At 39.7% G+C, this 26,076-nt stretch overlaps 1 protein-coding gene across 5 annotated transcripts in view; it reads left to right on the top strand.

Annotated features, from left to right (window-relative positions):
* HDX (highly divergent homeobox) overlaps nucleotides 1-18,814 on the top strand; it is a 55,525-nt gene extending 36,711 nt beyond the window's left edge. For 3 of the 5 annotated variants that reach the window (XM_042807355.1, XM_042807354.1, XM_032982747.2), the window contains 5 exons: nucleotides 1,448-1,655; nucleotides 4,988-5,067; nucleotides 7,933-8,016; nucleotides 10,687-10,809; nucleotides 11,446-18,814. In XM_042807355.1, the coding sequence (XP_042663289.1) occupies nucleotides 1,448-1,655; nucleotides 4,988-5,067; nucleotides 7,933-8,016; nucleotides 10,687-10,809; nucleotides 11,446-11,571 (621 nt within the window). In that variant the 3' untranslated portion in view covers nucleotides 11,572-18,814. Of the gene's footprint in view, nucleotides 1-1,447; nucleotides 1,656-4,987; nucleotides 5,068-5,667; nucleotides 5,727-7,932; nucleotides 8,017-10,686; nucleotides 10,810-11,445 lie in introns of those variants that run through there. The other 2 variants (XR_006166980.1, XM_042807356.1) reach the window with 2 other exon arrangements.
* Nucleotides 18,815-26,076: the final 7,262 nt, after the last annotated feature.

Below are 26,076 nucleotides of genomic sequence, written 5' to 3'. Positions count from 1 at the left end.
ATCCAGAAATTCTAGCAATAAGCATGATTCAAAACCTAGTAACAAGCATGCTGTGTGTACATTGTCATCATAGTAACCAAGCACACTCTGTATGGTGGCCAAACTCCACTGTCCATCCTGGGCTAGCGTGTGGTCAGGTCCTGGAACAATGAGGATGGCCCCACTAGTGCTGTCAGTGTTGCTCCTATTTATTGTGGTTTACATGGTGTGGAAGCAGGAGGAGAGCCAGGTCAAGAAGCCTGGAAGTTAGCAGTCGGCAAAGAAATTAATTCCTGGTTCTGAGAAGGATTTTTGGATGCCAGTGGAGGACTGACTTGTGTGGAACAAGATGTCTGGAGTACAAAAGCTGTTCAGCAGAATTGACATTAGATGAGAAGTCAAAAGCCCGAGTTACTCAAGGGGAGGGAGAGAGTTAAGAGGTGAAGAGTTGCAGACGATTCTTACTACATCGTGTTAAACTTTATTTCTAGTCTTTAATAATTTTTAGTGTAGACTTTATCAGAGAAAGCAAAATAATTAACAGTTATGCATATCCACTTGGAGAATGTTGAATGTGATTTTTTTTTTTTCTTTTTTGGAAAATAAATTTTATTGATGTAAAATGAACTCAAAGCATCCATACCCATCTGATCATGAATGGGTTTCCAGGTTCCTTGGTCCTGGACTTATTTCATCCCCTACCACTGTTTACAGTATGGTCTTATATACCTTGCTGCAAACAATGTTTCTTAAAGACTTACCTTCCAACCAAAGAGGTCTGAAGGGTAATATTGCTCTGAACTTAAATCTACCAAGTAATGCTCTGTCATCAAAGTGGAGTGATGTAGAGCTATCACCTTGGACAATTTGTTCCATGCTGTAGGAAATCCTAGAACAGGTGGACCATTTGGGTCATTGGTTGCTTTAGTCCCCTTGGGGAAGTTGCAGAGTGGGAGAACCTGGATCAAAGATCTTATGTTAAATTTTTTGAATAATTCAGGTGGGGTGACCTTATAAGGGCATTCTAGTCCTACTCTTTATGTAGAGCAGGGTTGAATTCAGAGTTAGGTCAGGTTTCTAAGGATGTTGCACAGTAAAATGTTGAGTACCTTCAAGGTTGGAGGTGCAAAGACTCCTATAGACAAACCATTCCAGTGCCTCGCTGTAAAGCATTATTTTTTCATTTTTATTCATTCCTGCCAGAGCTTCTCTTGCTGGAACTTGTGCCTGTTGCTTCTTTTCTTTTTGCTGTGCACCTTCCCTCTTCTCTTGTATTGGAGGAGTGAACCTGGACACAGCATTCCAGGAAGCAGCTTAATGAGGGTCAAATATGAGGGAATGATCACCTTCCCTGAATTGCTAGCTACACTCTTGTTGCTGTAGTATAGATATGCTAATTTCACTTGGTTGTGGGCCTGTTGCTTTTTTTATAGTTTCTGATATCATTCATGTTTATTTCTCTTGCAAGACTTGGATTGGGAATCGAAGACGGAAATATCGTTTAATGGGGATTGAGGTCCCACCCCCTAGAGGAGGTCCTGCTGATTTCTCTGATCAATCTGAATTTGTTTCTAAATCAGCACTTAATCCAGGAGAGGAAACTGCTACTGAAGTGGGGGATGATAATGATAGGAATGATGAAGTATCAATCTGCTTATCTGAAGGAAGCTCACAAGGTATTTGAAAATGCAGTTACTACTGTGCATATATTTTTAAATTTGTGCAGTGTGCATGCTTTGGATTCTCTGTTGTACACATTCAAAAATATCTGAAAGTGTCTAACAGTCACAAGTTATCTACCTCAGCTATATTGAAGGTACTGTTTGGTTTCTTTCTTCTACTTCTCTCTGTATGAATTTTGTTGGTTTTGTTATCACAAAGCTTGCAGAAACCTTTTATCGTAAGATTTCTGTTTTGAAGATTCATCCGAAGTTAACTGACAGGTTCACAATTTGCTGATGCAACTGAGATATGGACAGACAGTGCAAATGTACAAGTCTCACTTCCCTAGGAAGCTAGGTTTTAAAAAATGCTCTCTGGGTAGCTGGCCAGTTCTACACAGCCACCTTGAATATCCATTCCTGTTACCCTGAGTCACACCAACAGTTTTCATAAACAAGCACTCACACATGTGAAGCTGCTCACTTTGAGCTGACCAGAGCTCTGTACTTACAGTTTTCCTGATACAAACCTCATGCTGATGATACATTCAGAAGATGTATTAGGTCAGACCTGGTCTTGAACTAAAAGAGCTTCACAGTACGCCAGAGCATAGCAGAACTTCTGCCATTAAGCTGTCTGCGGTGCGTTTATGATCTCTGACAAGCAAATACAAACCAACAGAAAAGATCAAAGTGAGTAGCAAGGGACTACTCAGAAAGCCTTAGGACTGTACATATGGGGTGCCTGTGTGTTTTCAGTAAATTGCATGATCTTGAGTGATAAGTGTCTTGAACTTAATTCCCTTTTACTCCACCTCCCAGAACCGCATGACCACATTAAATTGATCTCTCCCTCTCCCTCTTGTACATTAGCACTCCGGGCCTCGGGCAGATGAACTGCTGCTCAGCACATTCACTAGCTTCACAAGCTCAACTAATTGCTCCCAGTGCTTCTGATTAGAAGAGATCAATAAAGCCTTTGCTCTCTAAACTAAAAGAAAGTCTGATCTAGTGCATGCTATTGCAGCTTAATGTGCCAGACTTGATCTTGTCATTTTGACTGAACAATTTAAAGGAGAGAACTAGAAAAATGGGGAACTGCTAGGAATGAATTTGATAGCTTTGTCATGTTCTACTGTAAAGAGAATAAGATGATAAAGAAATGGGTCAAGTGATTGAAAGCCAAGCGAGATGCAGAATCCCAGAGTCCTTGATTTGCCTGAGGTGTGAAAGGAACTGATTTAGTCAGATCTGCTTGAAAGAAAATGGTGACAGGGGAAGAGTCTGAAGTCTCTGTAGCTTAAAGTGAGGAATAACACCACATTTATTGAACGAGGCTTTCATAAAACAAGATAAGGCTGTAAGACTATGAGTAGATTATTAGAGTCAAAGCTTATGGAAGTGCAAGAAAACTATAGGATTTCCACAGCATCCAGGAACCCCACGTTTGTTCCTTTATTCTACCACAGTAATTATTTCTATTAATTTCTCCAGTTCAAAGGAGTAGATTTCGCTGCTGCAGCGCAGCTTATTTTGAACTTCCTGGAAAGTATATCCACTAATAATGATGTGTACTTTTCAGTCACAGAAACATGATTGTTTTAATGTTTCAGCGCTATAACTTTTGGTCCTAATTTATAAAAAATCCAAAATGACAACAACAAAAAAACACTCTCAAAGACAGGAAAAATATATTTTTAGTCATCTAATAAGAGTGAAAGTGTTGATGGCATTTGCTTTTAAAATGTAGTGTGTAAATATTTAAAAAAAAAAAAAAAGCTATACTCTGATGCAAAATTAAGCATTAAAGTTCTCATAATGCTTTACTTTTTTTAAATGTCTGTTAATTGAATCCATAGTTTCTGTAAATGAACACATCTCTGTGGAGGCCATTATAGCTGTGCTAGTTTATATTAGCTGAGGATGAATATTTAAAGAGTTGGAAGTGCTGTAGGGACTTGCTTCATTCTACTATTGAATCCAAGTGGTGATTGTCAGAATTACCAAGTGGCTGGTGCTTCAGACTTTTTCAGAGTCCCTGAGGTGTACACTCCATGACCTCCATTCTTCCAAGTGTAACAATGGGATCATACATGCTCCTTGCTTTACAGTTCTCTTATTTGAACCCATTTGCTTTTGCTGCTAGCAGAAATCTTCCTCTGAACTTGTGACCAGAGGCAGATTGAATTTATTTGAAACAACTTCAGATAAAATTTGCTCAGTTTAGAGATATTTAACTGGTAGAAAAGTTATTTAAAACAATCAGCTGTCTGTGTATAGTCTGGCCTAAATATTATCCTATCTTCCCAAGTGTTTGTCATCTCCAGTTGAATCCTGTTACCCATGTGTTTGCGTGGAAGTGGTACATTCATTTGGTCATTATCTGCCTTCTTTCACTGTCCCCCCATGAACACTTGCTGCCCACTCACTCACCATGCCTCTTTTTCTCTTTAGATGTGATAGCTCGACTGTTTGGCCCTTTTAATGCAACCTCTGCTCTTTGCAGAACTCTGTAATTTTACTAGCACTTGGAAGGAGTATATTTCCAATTAATATCCTAGCTGCTAATGACATCGTTTAAGTTTTTTATCATAGCTGTCTTGTCTCTGTGTTTTGTTTTATTTCCTGATTTGCTGTCTCTATCAACCATTTTCTTCTTAACCATATATTAATGTGGAGAATTAAAGTAAATCTGGGAAACATACTTAACCATAGGGATGAACAGGCTTATCTTTCTTGTTTTTTCATGTTGGCCATATTTAGGGCTAATAGAATCATCTAGTGCTTGTGGTCAAAATTTAAGGATAAGATTTGCTGGTTTCAAGTGTGTATTTTGCTTATACATAAGAACTCAGCTTAGGTTCATTAGGCACAAACATTTGCCATACAAGAATGAAATAATCTGCTTGATCAGTTTTTGGTTCAAAACTAATCAGTGTCTGCAGGGAGGAGGTGGCATTCTGATATGTGCCCTGTAATTTCAGGGTATGCAGGATTTTTTTGTGTAGTAGTTTATTTTAATTTTTAAAGTTCTGCACAGCTCTGATATGAAACTATTAATCACTTTTAAATATTCCAACCTGAACCTAAAAATAAGAAGGTTTTAGTATGTTGCAAGAGAGTAACTGATAGTTTTTCTGTTTCAGGTAACAAGTGGCATGACGTTGGCCAGAAATACTTGTGATATGATGTCTCTCTTAATAAGGCAGTATTTTTTATGAATAGACATTGATAATATGAATTTGCTTTTGTATCTATCAGATGTGACATATTTAGTGGTAAAAACTATTAATGTTCATTCATCATCAACTTTGCATGAAATCTGAAAAACTAATTTATTTCTGCAGAAGAGACAAACGAAGCTCTTCAAAATGAAGAAATCGGTCACAAAGATGATGACCAGAATCCAGTATCTACTGATAATGTGGTATGTATACCTTTTCTTTTCCACTAATGTGACCTCCTTAATTGCTAATAAGGTTGTTGTCAAGCACTAGTGTTTTTTCACTAGGTGAAAACTTCAGTCAGGTGTGCTGAGTCCTTCCTAATTGGTTGAGCCCTAAAGGGAACTGTGCTAAAAGTACTAAAACATAGAGCTATGCACATTCGGAAGTTGAATTATATGGCTTTTTCTGTATTATAACAATCTGGTGTTCTTTTTCTGGAGTGCAAAGCACAATGCTTGGGTAGTGCTGTATAAGTACCTAGTATAGGAAAATAGTAAGAATAAAAAACCCAGACTGATAATTGAAAATGGTTTTCTGTAGCTTTTAGAAAGTCAAGTGTGTCTAGTGCTTCCTCTCCATAGCTAACCTTGAATATGTGAAATCAGACTGGGGTGGGGATGTACTCTCCATTCCCATACCCTTGACAGGGTATTATTTAGATGTTTCTTGTTTTCTCACTTGCATTCATACTGAGTCAAACGCAGTTGTTCTTGCTGTTTTTAATTGACTGCAGTGAGACAAGAAAGGAAAGACAGAGGGAGGAGTCATGGCAAATAATACAATATATCCCCTTTGTTTAGCCTGCCTTCTCTCAAATTAGAAGAAAGGAGAGGAGGAAGAGGAGAGAAGACCCCAAGTGGTAGGGTAATTTTTATCTTAAAAGTTATCTGCAGAATGAACAGGTGATGGTTCCAGTTCCCAACTGCACTCTTATTGCAGTCAGAGGTTAAACAACAGTTTAAAACATGACAAGAACATTTCTGTTACATTAATCATACACAACCTGAAGTGGGAAAGCAAACAGGAGATTCCCTTCCCTCTATATATATAGAGAGAGGAGAGAACATTTTCTTTCTTTTGTTAATGTATAATCATCTTTTGCATAAACTGAATGAAATCCCACAGCTGTATTTTCTGTGGTTGCCTGAGTAGAAACAGCTGCCTTTCTCCCTTCTGTTTACCTTAATGGCCTGCTGTGACCTTAGATATAATCACTCTGAGTTTCAGGCTGATGTATTTGCCATGGAGATGTAGAATGTAAAATGGCAAAGGTAAACGATTTGCAAAGATAATATCCGAGAGACTCAGTTCTTCAGTCTACATGAACTCCAGCATTATATAATTTGATATAGTAAGACAGAGAGGAAAAAAAGAGGAGGAGTGTTTTCATACTCTGTTCTGAAAACACTGTAACAACATTTTTCAAATGTATGCAGTTAAAATTGGGCTAACATACATTGGACTTGCACAGGAGAAACAGTTTTCTTTGAAATTCTAATCTGTTATTTCCCCAACTATCTTAAAATATATTATTATAACATAGTGTGAAGGTTTGACATTTATTTAGAGACTCTTTCTTCAAGCTGAGTCTAAAACCAAAAATATTTGAATTCACAGTGTTATTCAGGGTACGAAAAAGCAGCAGATCTTTGTGACATTAAGCCTCTGAAATGTTACCACTTCAGCTGGGTTGTCAGACACTGAAGCACAGAGAATGTGGTTTCCCCTCCCTACCTTCAACACATGCTTGTGAGCTTGGAGGGTACTACTAGTGAGAGACTGTTAACCTCTCTTGAAGGATTTCTCCTTGGTGATTAGAAGGAAATTTCTGATGACTGGTATGTATGCAGGCAGACAGAAGACACACACATATGCTGCAGAGAAGAAACGTCCTCTAAAATAACACCCTGAGAAGTAACCATTGAAGTGTACCGTGTCAGCGTGGGCCCTTGCCTACATTGTATTAAACAGTATACTAAAAACATAGTAAAGTTGCTTTAACTTGTATACAGTCTCATAAACATTTACAACTGTCAAAACAGTGAAAAATAGTAAAAACCCCCAAACCTCTCTTATATTGCCACTGCTTCCCTCTCAAAAATATAGTGAAATTCATAGTTTCATCTGGGCACTCATCCTTCTGAGTTTTTGTTGAAAAATGCCATTCTTACCACTATCTAATTCAAATTTATTCTATCAGTTTGAGATCTAGCTTAGATATGAATAAAAATTAAAATCTCATAAGTGCAATAAAACACGTACATTTTGTATTTTCTCCCATTGAAATAACCATTTAACATAATTTTCTTAAATAAGAAGGTTTTCTGTTGTGAATTAGAACATGCAAGTGGTAACTAATGTAAAAGTGAATCTTTTAAAACTTCAGATACGATTGGAATGTATTTCTAAGTTTTAAACAGCATTAACCTTGGCCTTTGACATCGTAATTTAGGTATCTTCAGAAATGCAATATAAAAAGCTCCCAAGAATTTTTGTGAATTAAGTGAAAATACCCATGTGTATGGATTTGGAACTGTCCTTTTTATCAATATCTTCTACTGTTTAGGGCATTTGACGTGCACTGTGGCCAAAGAAGGCCAAAGGAGACCTCTTCATATGTTTTAGCCAAGAAGTAGGTCACTTAAGACTTGCAGTAATGTCTGGTTTGCTCCAGAGGAATAAACTTTCATAACCTTCTTCACCTTGCAGGAGGTCTTCCAACAAAAGGCTTACAGAATAAAGTGCAGGCTTGTGCAGACTGTAATGAGATATAGTATGAAATTTAATGCCAAAAGCGTGGTGGTATATAGCTCCTCCTCTGTAAACAGCCTGAGTCACCGAGGCAGCAGCTCTGAGTACCGACAGTTTCAGTTTGGATTCCTCCTGGATCTTGTGGCTGAGGTGCATGATTGCCATCTAATGGGGGCTATGCAATTCAAAATTTCTCATGAGCAAACAAAAGGTCCCGTTACCTTCATTCTTTCATGCCAGTTTGAGATATGGGTGGTTGTTTTTCTAATCTATGCGTTCTAATATTTGGAATGAACCGTTTACTTCTGTTTCAGAAAATAGAAATTATAGATGATGAAGAAAGTGATATGATAAGTAATTCTGAAGTGGATCAAATGAGTTCTCTTTTGGATTATAAGGTGAGTAATTAGGCTATATAATGTTAAGCAGGATAGTTCACAGAAGGTTCAGACTGGTGTATCTGTAAGGAATTCAGCATCGGCATGTGGGAGCCTGCAGCTCTTCTGCTTTTACCGTGGTACTGCACATCATACTCTCTGTTACATCTCCTCGTGCCATTTACAGCCAGATTACTTGTATTTCAACCCAGAGGGAGGCAGGAAAAATCCCATTTCTACAGAGTAGTTACATTACTTTAGCTGTAGCCATCTGCAGCTCCCATCACGTGTCCCAAACAAAGCAATTTTTTTCGCCTCAAAACCAAAACTTTCTTTTTGTGCGAGAATTGTTTTTTGGAGTGCTGCAACATGCTTCTACATGCTGTCTGGTGCTGCCAGCTCTGGAAAGGGACATAACAGCTGGAATCCTCTAATAAAATGGGGGAATCTAAGAAGTCATTCTCATAACGTAGTACAGAATGTGTCTGGAATCAGGAGTCATGGGAGGGAGGAAAAGCAGTTGCATACCTGACAGCCACTGTCTTCTGCCAACTGGTAAAGGTTATGTGTTTGTTACTGCTTTCCTAAGAGTTGCCACAGTTCTGTGCTGTATATTGAGCATGTTTTTATGTATGTAGCTTTTTTTTTTCTTCTTTTTTACTTAGAAAACAGGTATATTCTTCTAATGATAATCAATTACCAAAATAATAAATAGGTGATATTTTCAGAACAAAAATTACTCCTTCAAGCAGTGTTTTCCTGGTAAGGGCAGTGGAGAATGAATATGGAGAGGGAATGACCTTTTCTTAATGTCACCTGTCACCAGAATGAAAGCCTTGTTGTGACAGCGTGCCCTACGGAACCTTGTTTGTTGGTTTGTTGTTTGACATTAGTGATTAGTCTTTGTGCCTACACATTTTCTGCGTAAATCTGAATTCCTTCTTTGGCTGGGAAAAATCCATAGCTAAATAGGCAACTTCAAAGTGTCCATCTGAAAGAAATGCATTCAGCTAATTTTATTCTGAAAGCCTCAAAATCGCAGCCCAAATATTTCTCTCTTATTCTCAGAGCTGTTGTAACCTGAAACTATGGTGAGCAATGTTCTGACTGAAGAAATGTGAATTTTCTGGGGGAAAAAGAAACAAAACAAAATAAAACAAAACAAAAACAAACAAACAAACAAAAAACACAAAAACCGAAACACCACCATTTTTAAAGGCTTGTTACAAACCTTCAGCTAAAGTTGAATTACAGCCAGTCTAGCAAATGTAAGCATGAATATCAGAGCATAGCTCTATGTTTGGGGCTTGGGGTTTTTTAAGTATCTTTATCATTAAAACAAAATGCCATCTTATAAATGCACTATTGAAATTTGCTTATGTAATTATTTGTTGCCACCAAAACCAGCCATCAAGGAACATACTGTATGCAAAACTGCCAACTGAATTACTCATGTGGTTGCATAAGCAAGGGTGGGTTTTTTCTTGCCTCTGATACCCCCCAGTAAATGCAACACTTAACAGGAATTATCTGTGAACCTAAGTGCTCTATGTGAATTGTGCATTTGCTAACAATTTCTGCGTGTGTATTTTTTTCATTATTATCTTATGGAGGGTGCACCTTTGGTGCTACCATGCAGACACCTTTTGCAAAAATGCGCAATGACTTTGATCTTGAAAAGTGAACTGTTTATTTAGGTTACATGATCCTTGAAAAGGTAAATAACAGGAGAAAATTAATTTTAGCTCTACACTAATCAACAGATTTCACGTTTTGATCTTGCATACCAATCAGTTGATAGGTTTGAAGGAGAAGAGATCTTTGGAATAAACTGAAGTACTTATCAAATTTAAATTTTTAATTAAGTTTGTTATTTTTATATTGACTTGCAAGTACAGTAATGTGGATTTATGCAAAGGTTGGAAAAATGCCTTTTTAGCCACAGTATACACATTATTGATATTTCTCCTTTTTTGTAAATACATGCCTATTTATTCAGTAACCTGAGAGATCTTGGGGAGTTTTGTGAGCTGACACTTCATGATACATGTCAAATTCAGTTGCACTAGAGGATGCTATATTTTAATTTGTGCTAGCTTTGAGGAATTTTCAAGTAATTTTTCCCTGGTCTTTGTGCCAAACCTTCTGCTGTAATAATGGAATTTAGTTGCTGTCTCTTCTCACAGTCACCCTGCCTTTTCAAGATCACTTCATCTAGGAAGAGACCTGAGCTTTGTTTTTCTTTATTTTGAAATGGAATTAGAGGTCATCCTTATAAAGTAAAAAGCAGTGTTTCTTTAAAAGGTTCATGTAAACTTTGGCCCAGGTCATTAATGCTTTAATGACAGTAATTCTGAAATGCTTTGTCTTCGTGTCACATGGCTATCCCATCTCTTGTGGAGGATAATGAGAAATGAAAAGGCACACACATTTTCAGGTTTAGTGTGACACTACTGGTCAGTCATCAGAAACTTCTGTTTGGATCCAAAGTCTAGGTGCGTTGTTCTATAATTCTACAAGTATAGAACTTCTGGCTGTACTTAATATTAGTTTTGGCAGGAATCACAATAAACACATTTTTACTCATTTCCACTAAAAACATTTAGTTTTAATGCAAGTGTGTTTAGATGTCATTAATGAGATGCAGTGCTGTTTAGTATTTCCAGAACTTTATGTAATTTTCCCCCACAGAATGAAGAAGTCAGATTCATTGAGAATGAGTTGGAGAATCACAAACAGAAGTATTTTGAACTACAGACGTTTACTCGGAGTTTGATACTTGCTATTAAATCAGATGATAAAGAACAGCAGCAGGTAAGTCCTGAAGTACGTCTTGATAACAGAAGGTGTTTGTCATTTTGTGTTCTGTCACTGCCTTGGTTTTATTCCATAATGCCCAGAGGCTCAAATTATGATTAGGGCAGCATTGTGCTTAACGTCTTACAGACAAAGAAAAGCTGAACTTTAAACAAAATAAAGATCTTGCAATCTACACAAGCAGTGACAGAGACAAAGAAGTGTGACTTTTACAAAGGGTCAGCCAGTGCACCAGTATACACTGAGGGACTGGGATTTGTCTGCTGTTACATCTAAGATATGAGATCTAGGAAAAAAGGCTTCTTCAGTTTCACTGCACCACATTTAATACATAGTATTTCTTTTAATGCTTGGTTGGATCACGTCTTGTATGGGGCAACGTTTTGTGATTTATTTAGGAAGAGATTTTGTTGCTTTTACTTTTTTCCTTTTGCCGTTAAGATATGTGATCTTGGACAATGTTTTTCCTTTCAATAACAATACCGACCTCTTTTTTTTTTTTTTTTAATCATCCAGTACCAACACTGACTGACAAGCTCAACAATTTTTTTTTCAATATATGTTTACAAGACATTTGAACGCTGTCATAAGACATATACCTAATATTGTATTGTAATATTTTTTTACTTACAGGCACTGCTCTCAGACTTACCTCCTGAATTAGAAGAAATGGATTTCAATCATGCATCCCCAGAGCCTGATGATACCTCATTCAGCTTGTCATCTTTATCAGAGAAAAATGCCTCAGACAGTTTGTGATTTATTTTTTTTTAATTGACAAAAAAGAAACCCCACATAATGTGTAGGTTTCAAGAGAACGACATTTTGCTATCCAATGTTCTTCAGTCAAAAAAGGAAGCCCAAGGTTAAGTAAACTTTCCTGAAGGATGACTGTAGTATGTCACGGCTACAGTTTGCACTGTCAAGAAATTCTGAATGTTTTTGGTAAATGAAAGAACTGTGTGAGGAAAGGTTTCACTTTTAGCCATTTGGCCTTGATTAGGATAATTTCTGACTTTCCAGAATAACTTGCTCTGTAGCAGTCTTTTTGAGCAGGGATCCAAGAGTGGAAAACAAATGTCCTGTTATACAGACAGCTAATTCTTCAGAGTTGCTTGCTCACCAGTCCTGTTTATTATTTTTTCCCCCATTTTTACTCAGGTAGGTGGACTAAAAATTTGGGATCCAAATAGAATAATGGGCTTTTTATGAGTTGTGCTTGAACCCTTTTGAAAATCTGAAATTAAACTGAAGTGTTTTTCATTATGTGACTTCAGATTGTTGAATCTTCCATTTTCTGACCAAATCAGCTGAAAAAACTTTGATAGGCTGACTGAAAAATTTGAATTATCGTCAATAAATTATTAACGTAAAGAAGCAGTCATAAGTGTTGTAACAAATTAGGTGGATTTGGGAAACCTGATAGCTGCAGAACACAACTTTCTGATTCTCTCACAGTAGCAATGGGATTAGATGTTTACACTACTATTTAGGGTTTTATGAATGTAGTTACAGTTTTTATTTGTCAAAGTCTGTATGCTAAAGTTCTGTTCATTGTTTCCAGTATTGGTTATATATTTTTTCACAAACTCCACTCCATTTTATGAAGACACTGTCATAAATCCACAGCTGTCATTGCATCCTGAAAAATATTCAGGTGTTTGCAATTGAGTTTTGCAGATCTTCTAAATGTGACCTGTTTTTGAAGTAACCCTGTCTGACAAATTTTTTGGCAAATGCCAGCTGCCATTTCTAAACTGTGAGCTTGATTGCAGGCAGTGGCTGTAATGAATTTCTTCTTTCCCAGCTGTTGTTGACATTGAATCCCTTTACTCATCTGATTAAATAGGTGTGCAGATACATTCAGATAAATTTAGTAGCGCATGTAGGTGCATGCCCATATTATTGATTCTCTATGACTTCTAATCTGAATATTCCTCAGCAAGCGTTTTTGAAACAGATACCTTCACAGTCTGGTTAAAAGCCTGATCTTTCAATTTTATGCCAAATAATAATTGACTCTGGTGAATCCTTATTCATGCAGTACAGTACGTAATCACCTTAATTTCAGTGGGAGGTCTAAGGCATAGCTCAGAAAATCCAGGGTGTTGGGGAAATAACACGTCTTTTTTTCTTTAACACTGGGATTAACTCATGATTTTAGTTTTTTTTCAGTCTGGTCTGTTCCTCCCTAATCACTTCTAGAGCTTTATTTTTTTTAGTATTGGTGGTGAGCTCTGTTCTTTCAGGTTTTTTCTGTCTCTGTCTTTTGGCATGAGGAGCTTTTCGCAATATTGTTAAATGCCAGGTGCAGAAAGGATAGTAACGGTTTTAAAATCTGTTTCAAAAAACAAAACCAAACAGTTTCACCGTTCTGACTACTATACAATTCAGTTAGTTCCCAAAAGACCTCTTACCATCTATTCTACAGAGTAACCCCACAAAAGCAAGCTGTTGGGCCTGTATTTGAGTTCAGGCATTAAAACTGAGTGGAATCCCAGGAGAGAGGGAAGGCACTCTGTGTAACCAGGAGGTAAGTGGTAGGCTACTCAACTTGTCCCTGCCTGAGCTGAAATGTCACATCCTGGGTGGCAGACACGTCCTTACAGCCTTACCCATAGGAGGAGCAGTATTTTACATGCCTGGTGAAATGACCACCAATCTAAAATTAAGGTTTGAGAGCAAAGGCCACAATACTATCTTTCAAACGTAAGATAAAGCTCAACTGTAATTCTGCTCTCTCTGAAAAATAATTTATAAAGGGTTTTCTCTACTGGGTTAACAATGCTTTCTATTACTGTTCTCTCCAGATAGGAAATTTGTGCCACTGACAATGAAACCACTTGTTTTCTGTGAGCTTTGCTGAAATAAAAAAAAAAAACATAGTGCTGTGATTTGGCACTATTTGGACCCTATTTTCCTGCTGCTTCTACTTAAATTCACATGACAAAAGGCAGGATACTCTTAATAAGAGTTCTTGATTTCGTGGTGAATTAAGTCATCCACCTTTATCTAAGATAAACTTGAATTGCTGATTCATATTTTGCTATGTCTTGCTTGCTATTTCATATGCCAAGCAAATTGAAGGAATTAGTCTTGAATCAACTACTCCCAGATTCAAGCAATTCTCTAAGTCCCTTTTCTCAAGGAAGCTGGAATCCTCTTTAGGATGTGCAGCTGAAACTCCAGCTGCAGCCAACGCCCCCGTCATCCCCAGGGGCGTGTTTTTCTTTGGCCCTTTTCTCTTGTAGGGTGACAAGACAAAACATAGCAAAGTACTTATGTTTTCATACCCTGAAACACTTGACAATATTACAGGATATTCAGGAAGAAAGAGTATAAATTGTATTCCTGTATAACAAAACGCTCTATATAGGATAATACTGTACAGCTCTTCTGCGGGGTTTTTTCAGTATCAGTGTATATTTCCTGCCATATAAAAACCAAAAATTTTAATGATATATTACCATTACTGGTATTTGAAACCATTGCAGCAACAATAGTTCTGCAGTACAGTGGCTGAGGAGCAGCTTATGAGGTCATGTAACATAACGCTTAATCATCTTTGAGAGTTACGAAGATGCATACCCAGGTATCGCACTTCAGCCTAGCACTGCACATGTGCTTTGTAGTTTGGGGGGGGGAGGGGTTGTTTGCTTGTGTCCCTAACAGGCAATGCAATGTGCTAATTGAGTTTGCAGATTGCATCCTGGTCCGTGTGACTCATTCAGCTGGACCTTAGAACAGTATGAGAGAATCGGGCATGTTCCTTTCCAGCTTCGTCTCAGTCGTACTGACAGACAGGCGTCGCGTTCGGATACGCGGTCACCAGGACACTCGTTTCCTGATGAAACCCTGAAAGTTCCTCAGATGATGGAAATCCCATGTGTAGGCCCATGGCACGATAAGAGCTGGTTTAAGGTTATTTCTTCTGTTCGTAGGATGATAACAAAAGCCCACATTAAGTGCTAGTTCTTCATTTGCATAGAGTTTTCATGACATATAAAGCTAATATCGTGTTGTGTAACAATGACAGAAATTAGCCCCCCCTGCTATTTTGGTGGTTTGGCTCTGTAATACGAATAACTGCTGCAGCAGAAGTGCTACATACTGATGTTTTTATCATCTTTCTGCTTTGTCCGTGAAAGATGACTTCCCTGGCATTGTTTATTCCTAATGCATCCATCGGAACGTGAATGATGAAGTATGTCTGTCTGAAGAAACCAAAGTGGAAAAAGGTAGTTCAGAAGAGACACTTTAAACCAGAGACAGGACTCTCTCTCTCCTTAGGGAGCAATGAAAGTCTTTGATGCTAGCAAGCTTGCTTATAGTTAAGCAAGCTGTTTCCTGAAGCTATGCCTCCTTTCATTTCCCTGCAGATGATGCTTCTGTCAAGTCTATAGGTCTAACAGAAGTGAGTAACAGTAAATATTCTAATAGTTGAAATTTTGGCAGATTTAAAAGTACACAAATAGATGTACCATACAAGTGTCGATTTTCTTGAGTGCTTGGTTCTTGAAGCAGCACTGCACTTTAATCTTTCCAAGTATTTCTTTTTCGCTAAGGCAATAAAGTCTGAAAATGACAAGCAGATCGTGGGCTTTGCAGTCCTCTGAGTAAAAAAAGGAAGGTACCAGTTATATCTTCGTCTTTTTAAATTGGGAAGTAGCTTATCAATTCCTTTCACCAAACAGAGACAGCTATATCTACTGTTGTGGTTATACAGTTGAAAGGGTAGGACAAATCAACAGTATCGTGCACATCCTTATTCTGGAAATGGAAATTACTGCTTAAAATCAACCAGCTATCTGATTTGGGATCTCTGTTGCACTACCATGTTAGTAACATTAAAAAGAAACTCATGCACAGCACTAGCTTTTCCCTAGGTACTCTAGTCGTAGCTGACTGTTGGTCTCAGGATACTGATAGCATAAGGAAAGACAATAATATGCATAAACAGAATAGCACAGAATATCTGAAACATGAAGAATTCGTAACTTTTAACGTTACAACCAAAAGCTTGATTTACTACCTCCAGTCCCGCTGCCCAGGTCCTTCAGGTCAGACAGTGAACTACGGAGCTGCTTTATGTGTCGGAAGGACTGGCAGCTGTTTAACCTTCAACTTGCATTTCAAATTCTGCCTTTTCTGCCCCAGATCATCAGAAGGTCGAGTAAATTGCTCAGTTGTGAGATGCCCGATCAAAGTTAGAGGGTGGTTAGTGAGAAAGCTCTAGCTAGTTACTAGAAAAAACAGAAGCTGATTTATGGAGTTTGATTTCTCTACCCAATTAGTAGTTTAGTACTGTGGCCAAATGCAGAATCTTAAAAGTTGCAAGCAAAAGAAAGAATAAGCAGTACTACAAAACTGAGTTTTTCTATGGCAGAATAGGGGTTTATTCTGACTAAAGAGTATTTATTTGTCTCTGAAAGGCACCAGCTGACATTTTGGTCAGAAGAAGACAGACACAAATGGGGCAGAAACTTGGGCTTGTGGTGGTTGCTCTTGTTTTTTAACAAATAAGCAATCCTCTTCAATAAAAGAGATGCTTAAGAATGTTCCCGTAAGGAAAATGGTTTCAGGTCAGTGCTTTGGTTCTGGTGAACATTTTACTGTATTACTGAACTAAGTCAATAATTCTTTACAAATTCTGTATTACATTTTACACACACTACCTCTGAAACATGACACCACCTTTAAAATCACACAGAAAATGTGAACTTAGGCATTTTTTTTTAACATTTTATAGGCAATAAATTATTCCAACATGTATCCTTCAATTTTGTGCTTGTTTTTTAGTTAAGTGTGAGGCATTCACTTTTTTATTTTAGTACTACTTCTATGTATTTGTCTTAAACACAGTATATGGACAAGGAAATAATAAAGATGTGATATTAGGGAGAAAAAAATTAGCATATGTTAGTAGTAGTATTTCTATGAAAGCTGAAGGATGGTGTAGTAAATGGGCTCGCTGTGCTATTTTTGGTACAGTTACTTTAAGGAATGGATATTATCCTTTATTCTGGTACTAAATGATTGTTGTAACATTTCTCAATACATCATAGGTTAATTTATCAGAACAGTCAATAAGTCTCAGCAATGTAATGAAAAGGAATAGGATTTTACTTTTTCTGAGACATAACAGTTCATAAATATGTCCTCATATTTTTGTCAGCTATTGTTTCTTTTTTTGCATAACTATGTATAAATTCCTTGCAGAAACAATTTTGATTTGCTTGTAAGCAAGTACTAAATGAAAATGAATCAGTAGCAAGCTAAGGTTTAAGTGTAAATGTAGATCATGTTTTGTAGTCCAGTTTCATCTTAAAAGAGTCCCTATAATTTCCCCCTTTGCATCTATGTCTCTGAAATATGTGAGGGGAGGTTGACAGAAGGTTCAAGCCCCTTCAGCCTGGGGATAGGGGAGGGAAGGAGACACAAGGAGGCATCTCGGTTGAATAGCAGAAATTAAGATCCTGGAGTTTTATCCAAGGAAATTACAATAAAGTAAAAAAAAGTTCTATACCTTGGAAGTCAAGATCTTCTACTTTGTCTTCAAATTTTGTGAAATACAGTTCAAAAAGTAATAGGCAAATCCACTGAATTGCGTTGGGGAAAACTCGTATTCTCAAATGAAAATTATATGATTTCTATGATTATTTCTAGAAATACTGAGTGTGTATGAATACACATATGCATATTTATAATGTGCACAGATACACTGAACTTGATCATCATATGTGTCTACAAAGGTATTTTCACTTAAAAGATTAATGTAATTCTTCTGAAATATATTTTATTTGCTCTCGTTTTTATGTCTTGCTATATATTGATTACATGGTTTTGAAATTTAGTCAAATACATCCATACAAATACTGTTTATAGTTTAATTCCTTGCAAAACTGGTAACTTCTAGGCTTGGAAATTTATTAAAATGCCCATAATAATGGTATTTCTAAGTCATCTTGGCAAATCGAAAAACTGCTGTATTTATGAAGGGGTAATGAGTCTTCTGCTATGATAATTTCTGATTTAGTTTCACTAAAGGTATGAGTTTGATTAAAAAAAAAAAAAAAATCCGAAAGTTTAAATACTATTGTATAACTTCAATGTTTTCCTTAGACTACAAAACATAAGATAATTGATGATCTTAAAACTTGTATAATTTCTTTCTGGGCTGATTCATTACACTTTATAACCTGAGTGTATTACTGAGTTTCTCTGTGAAAGTCAATATTTATATTTCATTTTTATTATTTGTATCAGTATGTGTAGCAAAGAAACTACTACAGATCTTAAACTGAAGTACCTCCACGTGGTCCAGGACATAGGATCTTGGTTTATTTGAAAGATGGATGCCTAGTGAAATACTCCATACATTTGTATTGATTTCTTTTTTCTGTATATATAAGGGTATTTATAATTTTGTGTTAACAGAGTCATCATGAGAAATGCTTATTTCCTTCTTTAGAAGCCTGCTCAGCTATTTTTATATAAAATGTTGGTCTTTGCCTTAATTTTTTTTTGTGAAAAGTTGTGCCATAGATATTTTAACTTATCCACAGATAGTTTACAAAATTTGCTTTCTCTTAGTTAACTATTTTTTTCCCCAAATTGTTCTAAATTGTTTTCTCCTCCAAATGTGTTGTTTTCTCCTCCAAATGTGTCTCAAGCTTGTTTTGCCTTTTTTTTTTTTTTTTTTTAAGTTTGGAAGATACATTCGTATGCATGCTTTGGTAGGTCAAGTTTTTCCTCTGTAGTTTATTGTTTATAGTTTAGCAAAACCTTTCATTGACAAAAAAAAAAAAAAAAACAAAAACAAAAAAACAACAAACTGAAGTAATGCTTGTACAAATGTATCTAGAATGGCCCAAATGGTCAGAGTAAAGGGCTATTTAGCATTGGTAAATTTGTCTACTAGACTTTCAATGATATTTTTTTACGTCTGTCAAGTTTGGGACTATGGAGAAATGAAATAAAGGTTAACTAACTCCTTTTCCTATATGAAGTTCTCAGTTTCTGTATTATTGCCTTGTGAAAATTCAAGTATCAAGAACTAAGTTAACGTCAGGGCTCAGCGCAGCTGCGTTCATGTTCTGCTTCCCTGATTCTTCAGTTTTCAGTATATCACTGGGCAATAGGAATTTCTGAAATAAAACTCTTTTATAGTTCTCTAGGTGGAATTTAAGAAGAGGCAGTTAATATTTATGGCAGCGGTGTGCAAGGTGAACACAGGTCGGGGGCTGTCGGTAATCTGTGGCTTCCTCATGCTGGAGTCATTTCCCATCTGGTGCATGGCCTGAACCAAAAGAAAATACTTAATTTTTACCAGGATACAGTTCTCAGCGTCTTACATGGGTCTCTGTGTTTATAAAAACAAAATCAGAAAACCAATATAACCTCTGCTGTAGTTTTTAGCAACTGTGAGACCCTGTATTTACTTCAGCCGTTCCTCGTAACAAGCTGTTCGTTGGGGACAGAGCTGGGCTGTGCCGGGGGCACACGGCGCCGTGCTGCCCGGGCCGGGGGGTCGGTGCTGCAAGAAAGTGACTACTGGGAGGAGTTTGGAACATCTTCATTTTTTACTACTTTGTGGAGACGTTTTTCAGAATGATATACAGAACTTGCAACCTTCTGTCCCAGAAACACTTCTGAAATATTCTCCCTTTTCATAACATGAAACAATTCACCTACAAGGCAACAGCTCGGACTAATTCAGGTGAACCATTAATGCTGAGGTGCTTTGTGTTGGGGGGGGGGGGGGGGGTGTTTAAGTTTTTCTAAAGATAAATGTGAGCTCTCTAAGTTGCTGTGCATCATGATTACTGTTTCTTAGCACAAAATCTGCAGAGCTGAACACGGTGGCCTCTGACTTCAGCTGGCAACCCAAGCAATTGGTTTGACACGCTGATGGAAATCTGGCAAAAGTTGTTCGTGCCGATTACAGTTTGCTTTTTGAGCAAATGTAGGTGATTAAAATAATACCACAGCTGTCCTGAAGAGCTTACAGTGCGGTACCATGACTGAGGGAAGGAATTTGAAGTTATTTCAAGACCAGGAGTAGAGGGAAAAATAGCTGCAAGAAATCCCCCGTAGAAGGGCTTTGGCGCCTGGCTGGTGGGCTCCTGCCCGCCCAGCTCCGACCAGGGTGCGCAGCTGAGGTTCTGCCTCCTCACCCTTTCATTCGAGGCTGCTTTTGTTCACACACGCTGCCAGATGGCAGTGCAGCCACGTCCATGCGTACCGTGTAGGCACACGCGTGCTCACCTGACTCTTTTCTCTTGAACTGCAGAGCTGTATTAACCAGATTATTAACAAAATGCTCAATGCTCTGAAGTCAACCAAATTAATCCAAACCTTGGAGCTAAAACCACATTCAGCTATTGAAATGTTGGCTGCAGAGGAGGCAGTTAAAAAAAACAGAGAGAGATGCAGACGAATGAAGAAGTAAATCTGACTCTAAAGATTTAGTAACAAATTTACAGGTGATGCTGAACTTGGATGTTTGGGGGAAAAACCACCCCAGTCAGGGATGGCAGCTGTAGCTGTATTGCCACCTGGTGGCGAAAACCCCAGTAATGGGGGAAAAACTGCCTTCAGCTGTCCCCACACTTTGTATTTCAGAATGACCAACTGGTTTTGTCTAAATAAAAAATCCAATATTAAAATAAGGAATGTTGCATTTAGTAAGGAGGAGCTTGAGATGAGACTGAATGTGCAGCCTTAACACTGCCCTTTTAGTTATGACAGTAACGTGAGTGTGTGTGTGTAAAGGAATGAAGACAGAAAGGTTTGACACGGAATTCTGTATCCTTGATGATACTTTCAGATTTTACTTTGGTTTTAAGTTTTGATAAGATCATCTGCAGAAGTTGAACCAATACATTAAGGTTACCAGATCAGTCATAAAGTTGTTTGGTTTTTTGCTAATTCAGTGCTGTGTGGAAATAATAACTAACTAGGATTTCGAGACTATGTCTAAAGAGACTCAACATGAGTATTTTTGCTAAGACAGTGAAGAACAACCAAGTATGTGTCAGATACACGAAATTTCCTGGATCTGTTCAAACCTGAAGGAAACTGTTCCCAGAAATTCAAGTGAAATATCCAGGGACTTGCAGCCCAACACAGAGCCTTCCAGGCATTTTGTATTCTCTTCTGCCTGAACGCTGTGTTACTACAAGAAATGCCTGTAAAAGAAATGCTATGAAAAAGAAGATACAATATTGTCTTCAGTCATCTGAAGAGTCCTGCTGAGGTGTATAAAGGGATGAAAAACTTGCATAACTGTTGGCTTCAACCGGAGGGAGGGTTTTTTGCCAGGAAAGAGGCTAGTGCAGGGGTACTGCGGAGTTGCTCTGGAAAATGATACTCATAACCTCTGGCCGTGATGCCAAATGCTGCTCAGGAGTGATGAAAAGCCTCCGCACACCCTCTCTTCTTGTGTGTGGTGTGAAGGCTGGAGAGCTGGACCGGGCCCGGCTGCCCCTGCCCCAGGTGAGATCCCTGCAGGGACTGCGTGGGGCGGGGCGGGGCGGGGCGGGGCAGGGCGGGGTGGGGCGGGGCGGGGGGCTTTCCTCTGCACCACCTCTGCTCTGGCCCGACGGGCTGAACGCGTGTCGGTGGTGGGAAATCATAAACTCGGGGTATATTCTGGTTTAATTGCCTCCACAATGAATTAGGTTTGGGGGTACTAAGGCTGCTCCATGGGACGAGGTGAGGTGCAGCAAGCTAGGGCAGCCGCTCCATCTCCGTGCTCCCGCTGCAAATGAAAATGCTCTTCTGGTGTCAGGTCATGCGGGATTGATTCTTTTTAATGTGGCTGAACAGAGCACACACCGCTCTGCTGGGTGTGAAGGTGTCTGAGCTGTAAGAGATGCAGGCTGGGGCAGAGGGGACTTTATGCGTAGTTGTTCATTCCTCTCATACAGCAGCTTCATTCCCAGCCGAAATATTCCCCACTGGCCCTTCCCTGGCCTCGGCTCCGTGTAGCCAGCACGGGCCAGTGTCACCCACACCAACGCGGGTGCGTTACACGGTGCACACAAGCTGGGGACATGGAAAGGTAAATAAATCTTTCATAGTGAATGATTTGACCAGCTAAACATGAGCTATTTACGAGCTGTTCTCCATGGAGAGCAAGGGTGAGGGGGAATAGTAATGGAATACAAAAAACAAAACAAAATCAAACAAACAAACAAACAAAAAAAAAACCAGGAAAAAAAAAAAAAGTGTTTTCTATTTACTTATAGTTGGTTTTATTTTAGTAGGGAGGAAAGGAGAGGCTCTGTCATTCCTGATGAGATTTGAAAATTTTCAGACTTTATCTAATATTTTATTTGATTTTTTGTTTATCTCTCTTCTTTGCTAGAAATCTAGAATAATCATAGATTGCCGACATTTTTTCACTAAAAAAAAAGCTGATTGTAAATATGAAAGAAAAATTTTCAGTAGCCTAAATCTTCCCACAACAGTCTCCTCCTCTTTTCTGTTTAATGTGAAATTCCCGATTAATGATCTGTTACCTCTTTCTTCAGAAGCGTTTTAGGTACAGCTGACCTCACACCACAGTGATGAGGAGAGGAAAGGATCTCACGTACTGACACTTGCTTGAACCAGCCCTGCCTTTTGGTCTGAAAGGCCTTAGAAACAAGACTGCAGTGTTGTTATTTGGGCACAAGGCCAGCTGCATCATCTGCCCGCTCCCGAGGGGAGCCAGCCGTGCCGGGCGAACGGAGGAGCTGTGGGTAAAGCCCTGGCTCAGGCAACGGCATCGCCCGTTTTCCGGAGGGATGTGCTGGATTTCATCTAGTGCGTCCCAAGAATCAAACATAAGGTGATCTTTGCCCCCGCTCTGCTGGTCCCTTGGTTCTCCCATATCACTCAATGAAATAATTACCCAGCAAAACCCTCTGACACACTACGCACATCACGCAGAGAGCATGCAGTTGCTATTTACTTGGTGTCTCAGTGTTTTCATGCCTCTGTCCCCGCAGCAGCCAGGCTGTGCCCCCCCAGCAGCCCCTCACCACTTGCCGATGGTTTCCAGCTCTGCCAAGGCAGGAGCAAGACAAGGGCCAAGCTCTCCTGTGCCCTTCAGAAGCACAAGGAAAAGCCCCTGCAGCAGGGCAGTGTGGCAGCATCGTTGCTTTTTGTGTGTGCAGCGGGAGCCTCCACCGAGCCTCTGCTCAGGCCGGGGACGGGCCTGGGGGATTAACGGGGAGGGGTGTGCTGACCCCGAGAGGGGAGATAGGAAAGGGGAGCTCAGGGGAGCCCCGTCCCCAAACAGCTTCTTCATTTCAAATCGGAGGATGTTTCCTTTTCTCCTTAAGCTAAGTTTGCTTCTGAATAGCTGAAGCCCTATGTAAAAACTTCCTTGATGGTTTGAGGCTTACAAACCGGAGCAGCCTAGAAGAGAGCAGGTGGTGGTAGCTCTGTCTCCCGGGGGCTTGTCTCATCTTCCCAGGTGACCACTTGGTTCAGAAAACCAAGGCTCTGGCTGTGGAATGGGTGCTTCATTATTTAACAAGTGATGCTGGTGTGAGGTCCTTCCCCAGGAGCATCTTTTCTCCCTCTGGCTGGCGCTGGGTTTCCAGGCAGCCCCAGGTGCAGATGAGCTGCCGGCCCCGTGCCTGGAGCAGTGGCGGCTCCCAGGGCTCCCTCCTGGGGAGGACAGAGCGGGTGGGAGCAAGGCCAGTGGGGAAAAAGGTAGTGAAGGCTAAAAGGAAAGGGAATTTGAATTAGGGAAAGAAAGGAGAAGCGGATCAGAGAGTGAAACATGAGAAAGCTGGTGAGAGGAGGTGGAGATCAAGGGGGGAGAAGAAGAAAAACCCCATAGAAGTACTTGGAACAGAGGGGAATTTAAAGTGAATTTTTTAAAAAAAGCAACCAGCAAGTGAACCCCCATCAAAGATGGATGGAGCCTCTAGCAAGAGAGTAGCAACTGCACCAGGAGGCCATATCTTGGGAGGGCCAAGTCCTTGAGACGGCATCTGAGAGCAGATCTCCACCGTCCGGCACCGCACAGAGGGCGCCGTGCCTTACAGTACGCCTAACAAAGACTGCACGTTAATTTGCCTGTGTTTAGCATTCTGTTAATACTTTCACTCTGCAATAATTGCAAACCCATTGCAACCAAAATCCCTTAGACCTTATTTCCAATAATAGTAAGTAAATGGCTCACTGTGATCTGAACTATAAACAGATTTTATGAATTCTGCCAGAAATTTAATATTGAATTATTTCTTTATGCCCACATGTCTTTCCTGGTTTTCTTAATTCTGCCAAATATTTAGCTCAGCAATCTCTCCTCTCAGCAACCCACACTCTCTTAGCTACATAATCCCTTTTTGGACCATTATTTAAAATTTCAGCATTTTTACAGAGCTGGCCAAAGAAGCAAAACTGATCTGAGAGGAATAAAACAAATTAATGTGTTCAGTTCTTGTTTGCGGATCAGGTTATCCACTCCTCACATGAAATCCGGCCTGCCAAGCAGCAGGGTTTGAACCCAACCAAGTAAAGGTGAGCCAGCCCGGCCCTCCTGGCCCCGGCTGACATTTGGCACAGGGTCCTTGTTTTAACCCTTTGTAGGGCGATTCCCCTCTGAGTGCACTTTTGTCCCCATTGAGCTCAGGGCCACGAGAAGAGAATGGATATATTTTTCGCATGGTCTATGATCACAATTCAGAAATATATGGTTTTCTGATTTTCATCTATTTAAAACATTAATTTATCTAAAATTTCTTCTTATAAGACCCTGAGTGCTTGGCTGAAAATATCCTTTCTTGCCGCCATCAGTGGGCTATGAGCTCACTCGAGGCCTGCTATGATGTTTCCTTGTACCATGATGCACACACATGATGGTTTTCAGAATAAGTGTGGCTTATTGTCTGAATGACATGTAGGAAAAACAGTGAGAAAATAAGCCTTGCTCAACAATCAGCTAATAAAAAAATCCCAATTTTGTGCAAACATTCATAATGAAGAGTCGTATCACCTTTGTATATTAGGTTTCAATTACTTTTCCCCCCTCTAAATCAACTTTCAGCTGAAGAAGCCATCTAAGCTAACAGATATTAAATCATGCACTGTGGCTGCTTGCTCCGTGCCCCGAGGTGTCCTGCCACAGTGGGGAGCAGGAGTGGCTGGGGCTGACGGTGCCATCGCCCCGACGTGCTCCCACCCGGGATGGGGACGGGGAAGGGGATGGGCGGCATCGCCGACTGCTCGCTGCTCCCACGCTGAAGCAATGTGTTGATTCATTCTGTAATTGACTTGGGCAACTCGAGGCAATCGGTTTCCAAGATACCACATCCTTCAGATATTTAAAAAATCATAACTCTGGCAGTATATTATATTTAAATGTCGATGTATAATGTGTGTGTGTATATATATATACACACTCATAGGTCTCTGTGTGAATTGAAAATGTAGGGATGGGCAGGGAAGCGTGTGTCGCTGTTGCATCTCACCCAAAGAGGCTGCTGGCGGTCGGTTCAGTGGGTGGCCCCTCTCTGAGTCACCGCGCAATCAATAGCTCAGCACGGCCTTAGAGGTTCCCGTTGGCTCTGCTGCCCTGGGGTTTTCAGTATAGCTCCAATTAACATCTGACGACATGCAGTTATTAAAGAACGATTTCAGATTTTTCTCTAAAATACAGGGGCAGTGGCCAGTTCCGGCTCAGCGAGGCACATTTTGTTTGCTGTTTCTGCAGTTCCTCACCTCCACACTACTGAGCGGCTGCCACATTTCACGTAGGGATCGCTGCCTTTCAGCAGTGAACTCTTGGCTTCCTATAGAAAGGAAATTTCTAAATAAGAGAGAGAAAACTCTGCTGTGATCTCCCTCTGGCCTTCCAACAAAAGATTTGTTTAAATATTGGTTAAACTGGTTGAATATTATGAGCCCTCAGAGCTGCACGCTCATCTTTGTGAGCTCTGCTTTACAATGCACGAAAAGAAAACTCATGTATGTAGAGGAAGAGGGGAAAGCTCTGAAGTGGGCAGGAGGGCAGGGAATACCCTGGAAGGTGGATGGGGATGGGGACACACAGGTCACCCCGTCCTGGACTGGCTCTGCAGGTGCAGCGCAGCGCTGAGCAGGAGCGAGGGGCAATGCCCAGAAAGGCAGAGTTCCCAAACCCCCTGCTTTGGGCTGCTGGAGCAAGAGCAATGCTTATTTAAATCCTGAGGTCTGGCATGAGCCAAACTTAGGCAGTGCAGAGTTTTGCCTTGTTTTGAGGCCAAGACAAGGTGTAAAATA

The sequence above is a fragment of the Tyto alba genome, unplaced genomic scaffold (assembly GCF_018691265.1).
Source record: "Tyto alba isolate M040663 unplaced genomic scaffold, T.alba_DEE_v4.0 Super-Scaffold_5, whole genome shotgun sequence".
Lineage (NCBI taxonomy): Eukaryota > Metazoa > Chordata > Aves > Strigiformes > Tytonidae > Tyto > Tyto alba.
This window is presented reverse-complemented; position numbering and strand designations above follow the sequence as displayed.